The 21,410-nt window shown below is 37.7% G+C and overlaps 1 protein-coding gene across 6 annotated transcripts in view; it reads left to right on the top strand.

Moving 5' to 3' along the window:
- CDC42BPA (CDC42 binding protein kinase alpha) overlaps nt 1-21,410 on the top strand; it is a 180,204-nt gene that overhangs the window by 86,389 nt on the left and 72,405 nt on the right. For all 6 annotated transcript variants that reach the window (XM_074167929.1, XM_074167928.1, XM_074167925.1 and 3 more), the window contains exons 6-11: nt 14,241-14,334; nt 15,115-15,315; nt 15,921-16,169; nt 17,728-17,807; nt 18,895-19,061; nt 19,528-19,650. In XM_074167929.1, the coding sequence (XP_074024030.1) occupies nt 14,241-14,334; nt 15,115-15,315; nt 15,921-16,169; nt 17,728-17,807; nt 18,895-19,061; nt 19,528-19,650 (914 nt within the window). The remainder of the gene's footprint in view (nt 1-14,240; nt 14,335-15,114; nt 15,316-15,920; nt 16,170-17,727; nt 17,808-18,894; nt 19,062-19,527; nt 19,651-21,410) is intronic.

Below are 21,410 nucleotides of genomic sequence, written 5' to 3'. Positions count from 1 at the left end.
CAGAGTCAGAAAAAACCCTGTACTTTTTTCACATTGAATTAGCTTAACACAACTGAAAAGCTAATACCAAATAATAATGTAAAATATATCTTGTTTTACTTGTCAGGGTAAGACCTCTGACTCCAAAGATTCATTACCAGCTTCTCTAGTACGCAGGTTTGGGGAAGACTGATGGCCCAGGTGCGGCTGCTGTGGTGCTGTGCGTTGGGTGTTTCAGTTCAATAATAACAATTATTTTGGAGTTCTGAGTGATACAGTAAAGAAGAAAATACTGCATCATGACAGAGGTGGGAGGATTTGTATGTTTCTTTATTTGTGTTTTCCTCGTGGATTTAGAGCCATTTATGTCCTCCTTCTGCTCCTTCCACTGGTAGGTTCTTCCACCCCATGGGCTGTTCTCCCTGGGGAGGACTTGGCTGTGAATTTCATGGGAGGGTCTGGTTAGGTTTCCTCAACTGGCTGTGGAACAGCACATGGGAAGCTATACTGCCTTATAGCCCCTTCCAGTACCTAAACGGGCCACAGGAGAGATGGGGAGGGACTCTTGATCAGGGAGTGGAGTGGTAGGATGAGAGGGAACGGTTTTAAATTGAAAGATCAGATCTCAGGAAGAAATTATTTCCTGTGAGGGTGGTGAGACCCTGGCCCAGGTTGCCCAGAGAAGCTGTGGATGCCCCATCCCTGGAGGTGTTCAAGGCCAGGCTGGATGGGGCTTTGAGCAACCTGGTCTAGTGGGAGGTGTCCCTGCCCATGGCAGCAGTGTTGGAACTTGATGATCTTTAAGGTCCCTTCCAACCCGAACCATTCTATGATTCTGTGGTTGTCCTCTGCTGCTGCTTCTTTTTCAGTACAAAGCCTTGCAAGTGTACACTCCTGTAAGACACTTGTTCTTTTTCTTGCTGCCTCCAGCAAGGCTTTGATTCAGCCTGTATCAGCATCAGGCAGGTTGAACTGGCAGCTCTTCATGTGGTTGACATGGAATGAAATAATCTACGTTTCCAGTGAAATACAGTTTTTCTTCCTTCTCTTGCACACATATGTGGATGTGCTTTCACACATGCTCTTCCTCTCTTTTTCTCTGTACCAAAAAATCGGTCAGTTTGCATTTCTTGTATTTATTGGCAGTATCTTCTGCTGTATTTTAACAACTTGTCAATAGAATTCTTACAACACAGTTATTAATTAGTGCATTTAATTTTTTTGCAAATAACCAAAAGGTAATAAATACAATGCCATATTTTCAATACAGTAAAGATCATGATCAAGCTGAGGGGAAGCAAGAGAGATTATCCTAAATTTAGTTTGATTATTTCAAGAGTAGTATGTTCTTTGCTCTCTGCTGTTCTACTTCTTACGTACTCACTGGGAAGGAATCTTCTTTCCTATTAGCATTTAACCTATATACTGTTAATTTAGGGCACAGTTAAGTAGAAGACATATCTGGAAAAGCTGTGCTTTTGCCTGTTGCTCTTAGTAGCCCTCTCCCCCCCCGCCCCCCTTTTTTTTTGGGTGGGAGTGTGTGTGTGCGCGCATGTAGATATTCTTAACAATGGCTTCCATTAAAAAAGAGGACTCACAAGTATCTATGTAACTGCTGAGTAAACCTTTATTGGTTGAAGGAAGAAGAAAGCAAATGATCTGTGTAGCACATTAAAAGGATTGTATATAGTAGTGTGGTTTTCTGAAACATTCTTCTTCCTGCTGGGCAGGAAGGCCTTTCAAAAAATGTGAAATCTAAAGCCATACTAGCCTGGGGGAAAACGAGTAAAATATATAGGATATAACAGTGCTTCTTCACATGCTTGCAACAGCTATGACAAGCATTTGATGTAGATATTTGTTCTCTTGGGATGACACTGGTTTTCTTCTCATTGTAAACCATTATTTTAGCCTCCAGGGTTTACTTTGCAGCCTTTGCATCTCATCTTTGTTCTGTTTCCCACATAACTCAGGAACAAGAAACAATTTATTTAAATGTTTGTAATGTGTTCTCTTTTCCTCTATGGTTTATGTGTCTTTAAAGTATGTTCTACATTCTTCTGTGTGTTCCCCCCCGCTTTAATATATTTTTATAGCTTCATGGTGATTTTTATTGCTGATTGAGTACACGGATGGGAGAGGAACAAGATCAACCTCATATTAAGACTGTATATCCTTCCTTCAGCAAAATGAAAAGTGTCCAGTGATCTCAGAACTCATTTCTGTACAGACCTCCCTTCCCCTCACCTGCCGTAATTCTTGGTGTATTTATATCTGTGTATTTATTCCTAGAGGAAGATAGAAAAGGACTAGGGAAGAGATGCTGTGGGATGCAGTATGCATGCGGGTTAGTTTGCTTCATCAGTCCCAGAAATTTTCTAGTGATTTGCAACATGCAGCTTTCTTGAGCTCAGGGCACTGATAAATATCCCTGATAATTAAAAAAACATATATGTGTGTCTTACACAGTTACACGTGCAAACACATACATAGGAATATATCATATTACTTGTTAAATTGTCCAGACGGCTTCTGAGTGAACATTCTTCTGTGAATTGCTTTCTTAGTATCATCAGTGCATTTTAAAAAAGTGCATATGAAAAATGTTTTTTTGACTGTCATCGTCAAAACTAATCAAGTTCTCTGTTTATGTTGTCTAATTTAGTCTCAGAATTATTCAATGCAATCAGCTGTTTCAGAGGCTGTGTATGGTTGTACTGAAGTGCAGAGAGCAGAGATCGCATATCCAAAATGAGAATCAAAAGGAGAGAAAGCATTTATCTGCCTAGAAATATGTGTTAAGGTTTTCTAGTGTAGGTAGTAATTTACAGTCCAACAGCTGGGCATATTCTGGATTCCTCTTTAGCCTCTTCTTTCAGGATTTCTTTGACAGATGGCACTCACAGATGGACATAACATTCTTAAGGAGCTTACTCTTTCTACTCCTTTACCCGCCAGTAACTCATGATACTATTAGAAATCTAAAAGCTTTGACATGAATTAGCCTTACTTAGCAGACCTTAATTTTTTAATCTTTAGAATATGCTACAGGGTAGTGGTTGTGGAGTTCTTAATCTGTTTACTTAAGTTCTTAGAAGCCAAAATGGAATTCCAATAAAGTTGACATGGCAAATATAGTCTTTTTTTTAATTGTTATGATAATATTTCTATTCCTGTCTTTTGGAGTAAAAGTGTAGAATGATACAAAAGAGTACAGTCCAGCAACCCAGAAATAGCTCTGTCAACTGAAGTTCACGGAGTTCAAACAAGCTGCTTGGTATCCCCTTGTAATTACATTGAAATCTTAAGTGAATAAACCTAATATTTAAAATTGTGTGGTCAATGAAACTTGTTTCTACCACCATCAGCTTAAACTAGTTTGGTTTTTTTATTAAGTATTTTAAAGTATCATCTAATAGACTGCTGCAAAAAAGATCAAACTGTGTTCAAGATATTTGAATAGACTTCGATGATAGTTATTTGTCTGCCACGTTCTTAGTGTTGTTTCTCGTGATTCGTGCAACTTTGGGCTTGAACCCGAAGGCCATTATTCTCCAAGTGTCGACTCCAGTGGTCTTTTTCTCTGATGAATGTTGTTGGTGTGGAGTTTCTGGTGAGGAATGTGAAACTAGAAGCAGAATCATCAGCTCCAAAAAAAGCATTGTGACAGCTGGGCAGGTTAGAGGCGAGAATAGCGAGTGCCCTCAGCCAGGTCCTCTGCTGCCTGTATTCGTAGCTTATTAGACGTCCAGAGAACACCAGATGGAGGTAGAGAAATGAAATCAGGTTGTTTGGTTTGTTTTCAAAATGCTGTGTAAGTTAAAGGTTCCCAGCTCTTCCTTCACCAATAGTACGTGGCCCACTGCGGCAAAACTTCTGGTTCACGGTCCATTTTCAACTGTTTTGTTTCTCCAGGGCCCCTTTGGTGTAGGCTGCTTGCTAGGTGAGTAGCCCACTCCCTGCCATCACTTTTTTCCCAGAGGCTCCTTCATTTCAAGTTATTATTGTGTTTTCAGTGTAGATGCAGTTGATAGTCACATAAAGGTATAATTTCAACATGTATTTTGAACCCTCCTGCCTGCAAGTAGTTGGGTTCCAAAGAACCATCAATAAGCAAATAGTCCTGACATAAATCCTTTTCTTTTGGAGATGTTTATGTACTCTGTTCTACTGCCTATATATTCCTGAGAGTAGTATTCTGTAATAATAAAGAAGCATGCATATAGTTACTGTAAATTTACAAACAATTTAGCTAAGGAAAACATAGAAAAGTAATCCATGCACTGGAATATGAGGTTCAGATAAGTTGTCCAAGCCGGAATAGTGCCTAGTTTGCATCTTCAGCAAATTCCATATGTATTGTACTACCTAAAAGTCTTACTATAAACCTTGGTTTAAAATAAATAAAATAATTCTATTTTCCTTTAAAGTTCAAAATTGTTGTACAGTGAGTTTCAATGTGATTAACTGGGGAGTCAGGATAAGGGTAAAGTCCTCAATTCAGAAAAGCAAGAGACATTAGGAGAAGCTGTGACCATAGCTGCGGCTCCTGATGTGAGAGGCAAACCATGCAATGAAGTTATATTTCAATACAACAAACTAGCTAGCCCATCCTTTAAAATTATCTGGCAGTAAGTGTGAACTCTTTTTGAAATTGGTATGTGAAAGAAAGACACTGCTTTGGAGCGACAGAACTATGGTGATCACCATAATTCTGAGACACAAGGAGACTTGCGCACCGTGCCCTGGCATAGCTGCAGGCTCATGTGCTGACGCCATTCTTAGGAGGAGATGAGTCCCCCAGGTAGCCAGGACTTCTTACGCAGAGAGAACCTGGGTGTGGATGGCCACTCATGTAGTGGTACCTGTTGCCTTGAGGCCAATCTCGCCAGCACTTATTGTTTTAACAGTGTCAGCAATGTCAAAGACGGACCTTGATTGCTGAACATTTTGGGATAAATAGGGGCTTTCTGCTTGTCAGACTTCAGAGCAGGAAGGAGAAGTTTTTCATTTCAACAAATTTTGTAAGCCTGACTACTACTAAGTCTCAAGAAATGATCATGACAATCACGTTATTAATGCTAAGGCTAAAGATGTGTTCTCTCTTGAGCCACAGGAACTCCTAAGTATATCTGCTGCTACAACTGAATATCTATATAGTATCTCAGTGTTACTGCATTTCAGAATTAATTTGGGGATCTTTGGTACAATAGGCAACTTTAATCAGAATTTCAGAATCACAGGATTGTTGAGGTTTGAAGGGACCTCTTGAGATCAAGTAGTCCAACCATCCTGCCCAGAGCAGAGTCGATGAGAGCAGATCGCCAGGTGCCGTGTCCAGTTGGATTTTGAGTCGTCCTTTCAAATTAACCATAACTCATTGATCAAAGTTGATCCAGAATGATCCATGAGTATTGTTCTATAGTTACGTTACAACTTACCTTGTTTCATGTAAGAAACACTTATCTAATTTCTTGAGCATTGTCTCCTTCTTGAGTTCTACAAATGGCATTCAATTAGTAGCAATTTTTACTAATTTTCTATGCTGATATTTGTACTTCTCAAACCAAATTGGCTTTTGTTTCTAAAAATAATAAAAAAACTTCCCTGCTTGTCTCTCCCATATTTTGTTTGCACATCTTTCAAAACTTTTATGCTTGTGCCTCAAATATTTTGCATCCTAAAACAGCATAAAAAGCTATTTGAAACTATTAAAATTACCTGAAAAGAAATATGGTACAAGGCTGTCATGTTTTTATGCATGAATTTTTACTCAGCAATACTATTTTGTTCAAGATCGATGCATTATTAGACATCCAAATGTTCGATTCTTTGTGTGCCCAATTTTATTTTTGAGTCCCTACAAGTTTTTTGGTCTAATATGAATAACTCAGGTATGAGACAACCCTGAAGACAGTTACTACCTTCTATATTCTGGCTTTTTAGTAGAAGGCCAGTTCATTTTTTGCTTTTTGCATTTGTTTGGTTTTTTGATGGTTCCAGTGTTTGGTAGCAGACTATTTCAATTAACTTACTTTTTTTTTTTTATTATTATTTGAACTTTTACCAGTTTCAGGGTGCACTGGATATCAGACTTTCCCTTAGGTCCATGACTGTTTGCATTAAGGAATTGTCTTTCTAATAATATGTACTGCTCTTTTATGTTTATTTCATAGGTGTTTAAAATGACATCTGTAAATCAGCATTGTAAGGTACTAAATTTAAGATACTTATAAAATGACACAGTGTGTTCCTGGTTTTAGTCTGTAATGCTGACAGGACCATAGAAATAATCCTTAGACATCGCAAGTGACTTTGCCCTGACATCTCTTCAAAATACTGAGCGAGGGGCCGAGCTTGGATGTGAGGGGTTTCGCCACAAATATCTGGCTCTGTCACTTGATTAGTATTTTAGATGAAAGGCAATAGCTACAGGGAGTATGTAACTGCCAAGCCTTTATCAACAAGAATTTTTCAAATCACCCCTTATATTTATTTTTTTAAAAGAAGGAAAAAAAATTGGATACGAACAGCTTTTAAAAATAATTATCCTTGTTCTAGAACTGTTATCATATTTGAGAGATCCATTATTTGAAAGGAAATACATATGCACAAAGGCCACAGGGAGACATTTTTCTGAGGTAAATTAATTCTAGGACATTTTATAATATGATGTGGTGGAGCATATATTTATAAGGCGGTAACTGCTCTCAGTTCAAGTGTTCAGGAATGAATATCGGTGCCTGAACAAACTCAAGATGTATATGTGTTGGCTGATGTACTCATTCTCTGTTGTTTGTTATTATTTCCTTTATTAGCATTTGAAATTCATAAAGAACACCGGATACCTTAAGGTAAATACTGTGTTGTGTCCAGAATACTTGTCTGAGTGACAGAAATTAAAGAGCAGTATGAAACTGTAAAGGACTGGGAGAGGACTTGGAGAGGTCACCTAATACTTTTCTGCTGCTGCAAGGCAAGATCAAACTATAGCTAAACCACTCCTGACAGGTGTTTGTCTAACCAGTTCTTAAAAAAAAAAAATGAAAAAAAAAATACAGTGGTGGAGATGGTGACATTTCCCTAAGGAGTTTGTTCCAGTCTCCTACTGTCATTATGAAAGTGTTTTCTAATGTGTCATCCAAATATCTTTCACTGGGATTTGAATTCATTGCTGCTTGTGTCGCCCACACTCACTGTGGATAACAATTCACCTTCATATATTTTGCATTGTATACTTCAACTCTGTAGTGCAAGTTCTTTGTTTTAAAAGAGGAATGTAATTACCTTCTTTTTAGTGGATGCAGAAGTTATTTCTCTTAATCTGGATTAGAGATTAAAAAAATCCACTTTGGCAGAACCTGTAGTCTGAAACTTCGTAAATTTGGATTCGGTACGTGATTCTGTCTGTCATGCAGCACATGTACTGCAGCTAGTACATGAAACCTTGACCTCTGTACTGTCTTTCATTTAGTTTTTTAATATTATTAAGAATAAAACTTGGAACAATATAAATATACAATTGCACACACTGGTCAATAAATAATGACTATATCACAGATCTAAAACCTTTATTGTCTTGGTTTGGTTGATGTTTCCCAGTAATTGATGGGAGTCTGTCCACTGACTTTAATGAGATTTAGATGAATCTCTTGCTGCTGAGAGTAGTGAGATTCTTTTCGTAGAGGTGAATTGCTGGGTGTTCCTGGAACAACACATACATAATGATTTATTATCAAGAGTTCATGAGAAAACAAGGGAGTTTTACGTATTAAAATACTATTTAAGAAGAAAAAAAAAAGTTGAACCTTCTCATTGTAATTTTAAAATAAGATTCGTTATAGCATTTATTTTTTTCCGTGTAGTTGCTTTGCTTGTTAAATCCTAAAGTGTTTAGTCTTTGACTATTCCTATTGACTTCAAGGCTACTATGTCTTTTTCAGTTGCAGGCTTTAGTTTGTCAGCTTTATATAAAGCAGGTTTTGTTTAATATACAAACATGATGCAACTGTTTGGGTGCTATGTAAATAATAAGGTTGTGATCAAAGTTATTCAAATGATTTTTGAATTCAATTGAAATATGCACTTTTTGGCTCCCACCCAGGAGTGGAGGAGTGTCTGTTTAGGAGGAGGCACCGTAGAGTCTTGATAAGAGGCTCGGTTAATGAGGTAGAACATATTCCAGTTCTCTCATGCAGCTATCTCCTGCAGCCTATCTTCTTGGGATTACTAAAGTATAACCGCCGACTGTCCAGATCTAATTTGGCTCAGGGCACATCGGTCTTTCTGCCAGATGGAGCGTATTTTCAGTTCTGCTCACTAGAAATTCAGATAAACTGCAGTTGGCAGAATATGGCAACTTTGACTTTGATATAACCCAGGACGCTGTAATGGAAAATAGAAATAAGCTCCTGGACATCAATGTCCATAGGTTTGACTGTGAAAAAACTGCATCCATTGACCAGGATCCTCTGCGTATCTAAAGTGGGCTGTCAGTATGGCATCATTGAATACCTTAATAAAAACTTCACAGGCACCACATTTTCTCCTCCTTTCATTGGAGTCCTGCCAAAACCAAATGCCTTCATTTTTTTTTATCACCGATGCAGCATTTCTGTGCGAAGAGAAGAGGAGCATAGAAGAAAAGTCTGCCTGAAACACCAGAAGGGAGTGAAACAAAGAGTTTGCCAAATTTCTGTCCTGACTAAGGATAATCCTGTGTTCTGAAGGGAATTTTGGATAAAAAGTCCAGGCGTTCTGGCAGTAAGATCTTGGTTATGTTTTTTTAGAGTAGGTAACTTGGCAAAGGATGACGTTTCTTGTTGTAAGAGTGGATAATTATAACCATTGATGTCTGCTTTTAACCTTTTGATTTATACTTATGGGGAATGCTCTTGCATGTATAATGAGAAAATAATGTGCTGTGAAATCCTCAATTAGTAATAAGTTGTCTGGATCAGCTTTTTTGTGCCAGCAGTTACACCTGAAACTAATTTATTTTTCTCATCTGCTTGTATTTTAATTTGCATCGGTAGCATTAAAAAAATACTGTTCATGTGAAGATTTCACAGAAAAATAATTTAATGTAAGCTATTCACTTTGTTTTTTACTATTCAAGGACAGTGTGTCTTGGGGCATGTGACCTGTTCAGGAAAATTAATGAATTTCCATGCTTCTCTAATGTTCACATTAGAGATAAAAATTTGTTCTCTGAATTATCCTTTTCTTGGATAGAAAGGAATAATTGGTAAACTGGTAGCTCAGCTATTGAATTGCTCCTTTGATTTCACACAGGTCCATTTCTTCCTTCAGGCTCAGCTCACGTTCCAGTTGTGGAGTTTAGAACCACATAAGCCCCTCTGTGGTCATTTCAGTTCTGCTACTTTTTTAAGAGCTCAGCTGGGTTCTTGAGGACAATCCATTAGTATCTGAAATGTTTATTCCAATAAGGACATATTGAGAGATGCCACCTTTTTTTGATGTTAGTTACAGAGAAGGACTCATCTTTTCCTCCATTTTTGCCTGATCATTTTTGGGTTTTAAAAAAAAAAAAAAAAACAAACAAAAAACAAACAAACCAAAAAACTTTACAAATGAGTAACCAAAGCGAGCATATTCTGCATCATAATTATACAGTTACCAAGAAGAGGGATCCCTCCTGGTCACAAAATCTTTAATGCCAGAAGGGTTTTTGTCACATAAACTCAAATACATGGGCCTGTGAGTTGGTCCCCTGGCATAATCTTCGGTATCGTCTGATACACAGTTCTTGCATTAAATGTCACTCTATTTTTGATGTTCTTCCTTTCTGTTTATCTCATCCCCTGTCTCCATGAGGCTGCCCATAAACCAAAATTAACTTCAGATTCTTTTGCAATCTGCTGTTTCCTGTGCTGCAGACCTGAGGAGCTCCATGTGGTCTTGCACGTAAGCAAGTAACATTGATTCAGTGATTCAAAGAATGACATAGATGAACCTCAGGAACAGGTATACTTTGAAACCGTAAGAAGATGGTTCAAGTTGGCAGGAACTTAAGGAGGTTGTCGAGTCCAAATTTCAATATGCAAGACCTCACGATTCCTAAAGTTTCATTTAGCATCAGAAATGAATCCAGGAAAAAAGAATACCTTCACATGTATTAAAAATTCTTTTTAGTTTGTTTTCCAGCTGGAATGTGCTATGGATTTAGCATGTCTCAAGAGGGAATACTTTTTCTTGAGTCTTACTGAACAAATGAAATTCTACTCTGGCTCATTAACAGAGAAATCAAAATGAATGGCAATAGTCCAGATGTCTGCTGTAGTCCCATTTCAGAATGGTGTTTATATTAACACAGTTAGTATGTAAAATGTTTGGGTTTTAATTATGGCTTAAGAAAGTAAACTGTTTTAAAGAGAGGTGAATGAAGTCATCCGGGTAAACGTGCCAATCTGAAGAACAGCTCCCCAAATTAAACCAAGAAGAATTATGAAAAATGGTTCATTAAAGATTTTTCAAATTTTTTTCATAAGCTTCCACACTCATTTTCTGTGCAAATGAAGTTTCCATTATCACACAGAACAGAAGCAAATAATGACAATCTGCAAAACAAGAAGAAGAAGAGCATTACTTCATCCGAGCTGCTGTGCAGTGCTTATTTTCTCCTCCAGTCAAGGCCACTGTGGCTCAGGAAAATGGAAGGTTTTCCTGTACTCTGTGTTGGAGTCGTGGTTAAAATGGACATATGTGTTTCTAAAAAAGTTTATTTAGTCCAGACTTCTTGCTCCTCTGATGCTATCAGCAATCATTAAAAAAAGAGAAAAAAAAAAGCAGGACAGCAGTTTCCTCAGTTCACATCCCCAGGTGGCAATGCCACAATAAAGTTGGTTTAAGGAAGGTTTGTATTTCTTTGGGTGTGCTGGGTGCCCGTGTTCCCCTAACTCACTGTGGAGTGTATTTGAAGAACTTGGACTGGCTTGGTTTGTACCAGGTGTAACTGGCACCCTGTGCCCATGGCACATGGGACTCCCCTCGCAGGGATAGGGCTGAACTCTCTGGGACTTGGTTGAACTCAGGGGTTCCAGAGGGCACAATGGTGGCATCAGAGCAATTCCCTCAGCTCAATACTTCTTCCCACTATAAATCTGGTTCATAAAATGGCTTCCAAATGGCTTATACTTCTTGAAACTGAATTATTATTTCATATTTCAAGTGAGCAGATCTTCTTATATTCTCGAGAACTAATTACAAAGTTTATTAGAGTCCTCCATAGCCTTCCAGGCAGATGATATTAGTTGCTTGACTGAGCACCATCGTAATTGTTGGATGACATTGAAATGGTTTGCCCACAATCACCCAGTAATTTATCTACAGAGATTCAGGCCAGTGGTCTATTCACTAAACCGTGTAACTTTTCATTACTTTTGCCAGATTTTAGCTACTTGGTCTGGAATTTTCCTTCCTTAGTATCTGCCTGAAGCAGCGTCATCTCTTCCCAGGAGCAAGGTCAAGAAACATGCATTGCTTTTCCTGTATCGATTTTAAATGAATAAAATAATTCTTAAAAGTCCTGTGAGAAAGTCGTCTGCTCTGGGATGTGGAGGCACTGTTGAAATTCAGGAGAGAATCTTCCTTGAGTCGTGGACATACTTTCATTCTTCTGCCCCCCACCTAGATATATTCAGGTTATAATTTCCCCTCCAATAAGCGAGATCTTACGAGTTTCAAAGAAGCATATGTAGAGTTTGGTCCCTGAATGCTTTACAGTTTTCTTGTGCTGCAGTTTTGTGCTGTTTCGGAGCTGTCAGGATGAAGGGACTTCCCTGCAGTTTGGAGAGATGTTGGTAAATAGACACTGGAGACAGTGTGGAGCCTGTTTGTTGTTAGTAGTGCTCTTCCGTTCGGTGCCAAAGAGGGTTCCTGTGCAACAGAACAAAAATTGGACATGAGGAAGAGGATAGTATGGATTAGAGGAGTAGGAATCCAATGGGAAGGGAATCTGGGAGGTGACAATGGGGAAATACTGACTGTTCCTGAGATGGGAGAAAAAAACATTGGTTAAATGTATATGTACAGGGGGACCGGGACTTAGGAGTGAAGCAGCTGAGAGTGAAAGGAGACAAAAGGGGAGGAGACTTGTGTTTGACAGGCTGTGGAGGGTTGGACATCTCCACTTTTGAGATGAGCCTGGGAGGCAGGGGGTAATGGGAATAAAACTGTGGCCAAGATGGAAGTATGGGAGGAGGGAACAAGTTCATACGGTGAGGAAACAGGCATAAGCCAGCGAATGTGGAGTGGATGGGAAGGAGGGAGACCGTGCTCTGTTTAGAACAGGAGCACAATCAGTTCTGATCACCAAAGGAGAATCACCAACTGTCATTCAAACAAAGACCTGGAACAAACCTCATAGTTCTAATGGAATCTAACAGTCTAATGGAATGTAACAACTATGGGCTCAGTAGAGATGTGTGTTTATGACATATTCTTTTTCCCCATAATCACTACCTTCAAACTCCTCAGTTACACTGGCAATAATTACTCCCCTTCCTTCTTCCCCTCTGGGGCTCATAATTTTTTTAACTTTTCCTTTGCTTAGAGCCCTCTCTGCTCTGCAGATGCCAGCAATTCCTGTCTTCCAAATTGTCTTTTATTAACCCAGTTCAGTTGAATTCAGACCAGTTGTTCCTAACCCATACCTTCTGTTACAAGAGCTGTAAAGAATTTGTATGCATTAAGTTGGTCTCTTTTTTTTTCTTCTCCTTAACTATAAAAATTGTTCTTATGAAGTTATTACTGAGCCTTACAAACTTTGCTTTGCAAGAAATACTTGTTCCTCTGAGTGCTCTTAATGTTGTTTTGCAAGTTTGGTTTTGCAGAGTGTTGACAACAGAGTGTGATTTTTCATGTTTTTCATGTTTTCTGCTATTTCGTGAGATTGAATGGGGGAGGTTGGGATGATGATGATTATTGCTATTATTATTTCTCTTGCGAATATATTAAAAGATAGAATATGGATAAATGGAGCCTCAAGGGTGACTCATGTTTTTGTTTCGCTTGAACTAGGTCCAGCTTCTAAGAGGAACTTGATTTTTAGGTGCACGTTTTTGCAAAGTGTTTAAAACTGAAGTTATAATTCCGGAGGTCTCAATAGCATGTGTTTGTTTTTATTTAGGAACATGTTTAAGGAATGTTTTTGGTGGGTGAATGTAAAATAAACAAAATTATCTCAATCTGGAGGTTGCAACTCTTTGGAATATTCACTGTCAGCAAAACTCAAGTGGAAGAATGTTATTTAGAGAATGGACTCAGTTAATTTTTATGATTTACTTTGTAAAGACTTGTCCATATGCTCAGTTGTGAGCTGCAAAAGTATGATTTCTTAAGTAGCATTTGCTTTTTGTTTTGTAAATGTTTCTGGATGTTGGGAAGGTGGTTACAATTTGTTTTCACCAGGGGCCGCAGCCTTTCTGTCTTTGGGTAACATTTTGTTTCTTCAAAACAACATATTACTACCATATTAATTGTCACTTGGTGTATAACAGTGTGACACCTTCATGCTATTGCTTCTGTAGTGTTGTTCAAGGTGTGGTTATTTTTTGGCCTTTATAAATTCTCAATAAACGTAATTTATAACTCAGTCTTTGTTAAAAAAAAAAACATCCCAAAGCCAACAAAGCCTTACTCTCATGTGCAATGTGAATATCTTAGCTTGTGAATATATTAAAATTTGCAAACCAATTAATGACATTCATTTTTAAGTTGCCCGGGGAATGAAACAAAGTCAGGGCTTCACTTGATTTTAGTTTGTTTTAGGGGGTTTGATCTTACGTCTTATAAACGGCTGTTCATTGAGTAAGTATTTGTAATACTTCATTCATATGCTTGTAGTTTACCTTTTGAATATAATAGCTAAGGTTAGAGTAAGAATATAATAACATCACGTATTTCAAAAGTGTAGCTCGATGGGTATTTCTAATAACTGTACTTAACGGAAAGAAGTTTCAACATTGGAACTTAGTTTGCAAGTTGGACAAATCTGCCTCTGGTAACTTAGAGAGCATAGATGCTTTCTAATTCTTACTAAAATTAACAGGCATGATACGATTTGATCCACAGCCCCTGCCATGAAATGTGCCTGGTGCAAATTTCATCATACGATGAGTGATTGTTTTCCATCTTCTGATCTCTTGCTGGGTTTGAGTGATGACGGTGTTGCATAGTTAATGCTTGGACTATTTTTGCATACATTTTTGTACTAATTCTGAAATGTGTTTTATTTGCAGGGATATTAAACCAGACAACATTTTGATGGATATGAATGGACATATTCGATTAGCAGATTTTGGTTCTTGTCTGAAACTGATGGAAGATGGAACGGTAAATTAGAAAGAGTGATATATTCCTAAACACCTTTCCTTCAGTCCTTTGCTAGCTGCTAAAATGTGTGCTAATAAAGAGAAAAGGTGCCTTATGTCAAGTGAAATGGAATTGTAGTGGTATTGGAATGTGACTGTCCTTGGTTCAAAACTTGACTACACTTTGCTTGGAATTACTGTATATTCAAAGCTTTTTAGATGCGTATAGTCAACTCATGAATAAATGAAGAGAAACGGCACTATCAGTACTGAGTAGGTGTTTGTTGATGAACTATGAATCTCTCAGTTTTGAGCTCTGAGCTCTAATCTTTATTGAAAATGTAAGCTTTAGTGTAAGCAGGATGAGATACAATTAGCATATCATTATATTTTAGTAGTATATTTAAACTTGCACAGTATATAGTAGGTGTGACTAGAATGTAATTCCAGTGTGTTAATCACATCCCAGAGTGTTACAAAGCATTTGAGTTAATATGTGTGCTTACCTAATCTATAATTACTTAATAACAACTGTAAGCCAAAGAACTCACAGTTTTCTACTTTCCCTGGTATTAAATATTTGTAAGAGTTGAGCAGAAGTAAGTTATTGGGATGCCTGTTAATGTAATGCCTTGGATGCTTACATATTTCTTTATGAATTTAGAAGCTTTTTAGTGTGTTCAGCTGCTATTTTTATAACCAGAACACTAGGCTAAATGTATATATACATGCACAGTGCCACAAACAACAGTGTCTGTAACGATGGAAGTTGATTTGAGTCCTGGAAATGTAACTCCTGCAGGTCCAATCTTCAGTGGCAGTTGGGACACCAGACTACATCTCGCCAGAGATCTTGCAGGCCATGGAAGATGGAAAAGGGAAGTATGGGCCCGAGTGTGACTGGTGGTCCCTCGGCGTTTGCATGTATGAAATGCTTTATGGAGAAACGCCCTTTTATGCTGAGTCCTTGGTGGAGACCTATGGGAAAATAATGAACCACAAAGTTAGTGCACTTTCTCTTTCTGTCTCTCTCTAAGCTAATTTTTAATAAGTAATAGGGTAACTGGAAAGCTTATTCAAAAATAATTTTTATTTTTAGTTTTTATGTACTAATTATATTAATGTTCATAAACGTAGAACAAAAAAATATGTTTCCATATAGTAAGTTTATGGTTATGGATTGCAGATGGCTTTGCTTTAGGATAAAGCGGTTCAAACCTAAAAATCTGGATTTGGAAACACGACTGTTAGATCACTCTGTGAAGTGAATCTTGGCTACATTACATCACTCTTTCTGCGTTACTTCCTTCTGGCGGGGTCCATTGGTTGGCTTATGCAGAAGGTTCTTAAATGTTCTTCCACATGGAGGTAGCTGTAAAATTCAACAGTGTATGAGAAATTTAAATAAAGAGGAAAAAATAAGAGGCAAAAAAAAATTCAGTAGTTTCTGTCCTTTGGGGAAGTCTTTTTCCTAGAAACCTTATTGGATATATGTAAGAACCAGAGTAGTTGCACATTTCTTTTTCTACATAGTGATTTTCACTGAGAAGGGTGATTTTCCAACTTTTTCTTGGTAATAAACTATTTTCTCTTATTTTAATCTTTAAGGAGAGGTTTCAGTTCCCTGCTCAAGTGACAGATGTCTCTGAAAGTGCAAAGGACCTCATCCGAAGGCTCATTTGTAGCAGAGAGCATCGACTTGGACAAAACGGGATAGAAGACTTTAAGAACCATCCCTTTTTTGCTGGGATTGACTGGGACAACATTAGAAACTGTGAGGCACCTTACATCCCAGAAGTCAGCAGCCCCACTGATACTTCAAACTTCGATGTGGATGATGATTGCTTAAAAAATTCTGTAAGTATAGAATTAACATTTTGACAAATCCACTTTTGTAGTATACTTCACCACAAAATAGATGTAAACGCAGTTTATTTCAGTGTGTTCACTGTGTTCTGCGTAAAAAAACAAAGGGCTGCTTTGAAGAGCTGTGGGGGGAATCCTTCAAACACATATGAGTAAGGATCCCATCCCTGGAGGTGTTCAAGGCCAGGCTGGATGGGGCTTTGAGCAACCTGGTCTAGTGGGAGGTGTCCCTGCCCAGGGCAGTGGGGTTGGAACTGGATGATCTTTAAGGTCCCTTCCAACTCTAACCATTCTGTGATTCTATGATTCTATAACCACAGTTCACTTTTGCAAATGCATTGTAACTTCACACGTATTTAACTAAAACATACATCTGTTATTTGCAGTAACAAGTTCTTAGTGTCCATGTCTTACAAAAATTAAAATATTTACATGTAGTTAGTCTGCAAGACACAGTATTTCTAGCAGAACATTGTTGAGGCTTGTACTAAGTTTGCATAATGCATTTTATTGTAGTGCTCTGCTCTAATTGTTCATAGCTCTGTCAGATTCCATTCAGTTCATTCCCACTAAAATTTTTCCAGCTTGTTTTCTGACTTGAGTTTTGGGAAATTCAGGGGAAATGTTACAGCCATTTCTTCAGGAACAATCTTAGTGAGAAGAAAATGATTTTGCCTTTGCTTAAAAGCTTTGCAACTATTGATTTTTAACAACCTTAGTGTTTCTATGCTCATGAACAGGGACTTTGACAGGTGATAGGGTCTCAGCATCAGAGGAATCCCTTGTGTTGTCTCCTTGGAAATACTTTTTTTTTGGGTGTCTGTTGCAGAAACCTTCTGTTTACATGTGAGGTGAAGCATTTTCACCATTTTTGCTTTTGTTTTCTAAACTGCCTGTGCATCTCAGTTCCACTGAGCTTCCTAGACCTATGGTAGGCAATATGAGTTTGTAGAGGTTCAAATAATATAGCAACAGAGTTATTTTAGCCTGAGGAGAAGCTCAAAGATGTGTCTTGGTTTGTAATTCTTTGGTAGGAAAAAGGAGCAATGAAGGAAGAAATGGTGAAGGCACTAATGGGATTAGAAAACCTGGTTGTGTTACTTCTTTCTAGTAAATGTCTGATGCTTGTTCTCTCCAAACAGAGATAACCTGCTCAGAGGGGGGCGTTTGGTAATTCTACAGGCAGGAAGCCCTGCTGAAAATAGCATAGAGGAGCAGAGGAGGGAATAAAAGGTGATAGTCTTTGTGCTAGGAGCTTCCTGGAAAAAATAAGGAGAAAATTGGCTTTTAATTATGTGTAATACTCTGCTTTCCTCCAATGGTAGCCTATTTAATTAGAAAAGCTTTTTTATACCAGCATGCTGTATTTTTGTATATTGCATGCTATTATGCATAGATCTAGGTGATGCCATTTCATATTTGGACTGTAGATAAGTATACCTGTGAATGTAATTAATATGATATTATCACTAACACTTAACATCTGGTTAAACTTGAAAATCTTTTAAGTCCAGTAGGATATTACTCAACTGTCCTATTATTTTTCTAGGAAACAATGCCTCCACCGTCACACACTGCGTTTTCTGGCCATCATTTACCATTTGTGGGTTTCACATACACAAGTAGCTGGTAAGTTAAGAGTTCCAAAATTGTCTGTAGGATGGTTATGTATTATCTTCAGTTTCTGTCTCTGAAACCAACTGCAAACAGATACCAAAGAATGTGGTTTATTGAGGAATTTGCTAGGCCATAAGCTACAATGCCGTCTCTCCGAAAGAATTAGTTCTCTGTAGGTAAAATTTACATGAATTTAAAGGTCAGCACCTGTGTTCAGAGGAATTTTGTTGAGAAAGGTGGTTTTCAGACAATATATAAAGTCAACTGCATATGACAAAGTTAAGACCAGATGTGTGGAACCAGCTCACTAGACTTACCTTATTAGACTTTAAAAATGGTTTTATTTCTAGTCCTTTGATACTCTTGAAGTCTGAATGGAAATTTTTTTTAAAAACTACTTCTGTTGTTATTTGACATTAATGTGATATATGTCATGTTCATCTCTTCTGCTGGATTAAACAGTAACAAGGAAGTCCATGTATGCTCCTTGCTCATTTATAAAAATAAATATAGAATGTTTACAACCATTGAAAAGCCAGACCTATGTTTTTGCAAACACATGTGCTTACTGCTGGTTATGTGCCATGTCCTGTAGACTTCAAAAGGATTATTTGCATAAGTAGTGATATGTGTCCATGAGCATCCACAGAATCAGGGCACAGCATTTCTGATATGTACGTGCTCTCGTTGTCACGTGGTAATTTCACACCAGTTGTTGTGAATTGCTGTCTTTAAAGTATTTGGGAAACTTGATTAATTATATAAAAAAAAAAAAGCCCTGTTACTGTAATCATCCTTACTATCTACATTGTTGCTTTTTGCTATCTGACTAGTGTGGACTGTCCATAATGATAATTTTTAATCAGGAGTTCATTCACTTTTATATAATAAAAAAATGCATTGAGGGGATCAGTCATGCTGGGTAAAAATGAATTCAGATTTTAATGACCACATACTAACAAGGTGTTATTTGACTGTATAATAAATTAGCTAGTGATTCACAATTTAAACAACTGTTTCTTGGTTGTTAGATTTTTTTTTTTTGTAAATTATTTTAAATGCAGCCTGTTGTAATATCCGGTACTGTTTTTTTTTACAGTGTGCTTTCAGACCGCAGCTGTCTAAGACTGACAGCTGGACCACCCTCCATGGATCTTGATGCCAGCATCCAAAGAACTTTGGAGGATAGTTTAGCAACAGAAGCTTATGAGAGGAGAATAAGACGCCTAGAACAGGAAAAGCTTGAACTTAGCAGAAAATTGCAAGGTATAGTCATTAAAAAAATAAATCATTCAATCACTTTTTTGTCGTCGATTAGCTTGCATCTTTGTAAGCTATGTTTATACTATGGAAAAAGATAAATATACCTCCTGGAATGTTTTCTAGGAAGAAAAGAATTCTCTTCATTTTTTCTGTTGACAAATTAAACTTCTGTTACTCTTTATCCCTGAAATATCTCACGTATGTAATTTCTTACAACATGCTAACTTTGTTCACAGTGTGCCTTGGTTCCTATGGCATAAAGATTTCATTCTTAAAATCTCTAAGAACTTTGTTTGTCCAGCTGAAAAATTGAATTACTGAAAAACTGGCACTTTGTAGTTGGAAATTATTAATTGTAGAATCCTCAGTGGAGAGCCTTTCGGGATGTCTTAATTTATCAGTAAAATCTTTTTGACCTCCTCACATGTCAGGCATGCAATTTGTCCCTCTCTCTTCCATCATTTTTTAGAGTCCACCCAGACAGTCCAGGCTCTGCAGTATTCAACAGTGGACGGCCCACTAACAGCAAGCAAAGATTTAGAAATTAAAAGTTTGAAAGAAGAAATTGAAAAGTTGAAGAAACAGGTAACAGGTACGCTATAAATATTAATGTAAAAACTGCAATGGGAAGCTGTATTTTGACAAGATTTTTTTCTCGTAATGTAATGCTGGCTTTACTTCACTTTCTAAAAGAGTCTTCCAGTCTATTTTTACTGCTCATTTCACCCTTGATCTTCATTCGTAGCTCAACATTTTCTACAAATTCAGCTTAATATTCAGTACTTCAGTAATTCCAGCTGTAAGGGAGAAGGAAGATTTCAGTGACTTCTGCTCTTACTATTAGTGGTAAAGTTCCACCAGTTTGAAATTGTGGTGTTGCTAATTTACAGGGGTGTGAATCAGGCTCTACCTGAGAATATGTGAAACCATGACCAGTTTCCATAGTACTACCTTTTATTTCCCCCCCTTCCTCCTGCAACGTGTGCTGCAAGAGCAGATGGAACACACATTTGGTTATTTTTGGAAGTATCAAAAGTCACTGCAGTCCTTTCAGAAGTCGGAGCCACTGTAGCACATCTAAGCGTTCCTTGCTTTGTACATCTCTGTGCTCTGGTATGGAGCGAATAAACTGCAAGGAAGGCAGGCAGACGTTGTTTCTTGTTTACTACAGTAAACATGAGGGATGAAGACTTCAGCCAAGCATTTTTAATATTCTTAAAAACATTTGGTGGAAAGATGATTTGTTACAGTTTGAGCATCAATTGATATTTTTTATTATCTCATTTTCTGTTGAATTTTCCTTGGAAGGGCCCAATTTGTGAGATGTGATTATGTTTCCTTTGAAACCCCAGATGTTTATAGTGTGCTGTTGCTTAGTCCATTGCAACTGAATGTGGAGTAAAAGCTAATTCAATCTGGAGATGTGGGTTTCTGGGTATTTTCTTGAAATGGTACTTTTAGAAAAGTTTGGGTTGTCTGGGAGATGGCCCTTGAGGATGAAGCACCAGGGATACTGCATTTTCCAAGTGGCAGGGAGTAGTGAAGGGTGTTTTCCATGAGAGAGGACACCACCGGCCATAAGGCTGCAGTTCCATGAGTGGCAGAATTGACCAAACTAAACTCTGCCACCAAAACAGGTCCTGCTCACAGCTGTGTGGCCCATCTCTGCATGCCCCAGACTGTCTCTTGACTTTTAATTGATTTTAACATCACTCAATTAAAGAAAGAACTATCTAGATACGGAGAATTTAATCGACTTATTGTCTAGTAAATCAACACAAAGTGGGCAATAGAAGCCTACGAGGAAAGGGAGATGAGAGGGGAAAGAGTCACCTCTCAGTTCTGCTGTCAATGAGCTATCATTTCTTACAAAACTGAACATTTATTTCCTTTCTATTTAATTCCTTTGCTTCTGAGAGTTAACAAAGATATTATGATAACTAAAAATGTGACTATGAAGTGTCTCAGTACTTTAAGTTCGAAAAGTGCTTTTGAAATCTGTGCAGATAAAGAGTTGAATTTCTTTAATTAATGTCATACTGCCTTTCTTTAGAACTGCCAAACTAGTCAAAAAGCAAGGATCTACTTTGCCCAGTATCCCGTGTCTTTACAGAGGCTACTGGAGATGTTTAGAGAAAGATTCAAAGAAATCTGATATATCCAAATACACCTTTGTTCCAGCCTTAGCCTCCCAGATTTGGACAATTCATGTTTTAAGAACTTCCAGAGGGAGAGCTTTTATTGCCCCACTGTGTTGAATATAGCTGTTAGTGAACCAATTTTCTGTCTGTTTAGCTAATACCGTTTTAGCCTACTTTAAAGGCAAACTACTAATACTAATATTCAGTATTT

This window comes from Numenius arquata, chromosome 2 (assembly GCF_964106895.1).
Source record: "Numenius arquata chromosome 2, bNumArq3.hap1.1, whole genome shotgun sequence".
In the NCBI taxonomy this organism is placed as follows: Eukaryota; Metazoa; Chordata; class Aves; order Charadriiformes; family Scolopacidae; genus Numenius; species Numenius arquata.
This window is presented reverse-complemented; position numbering and strand designations above follow the sequence as displayed.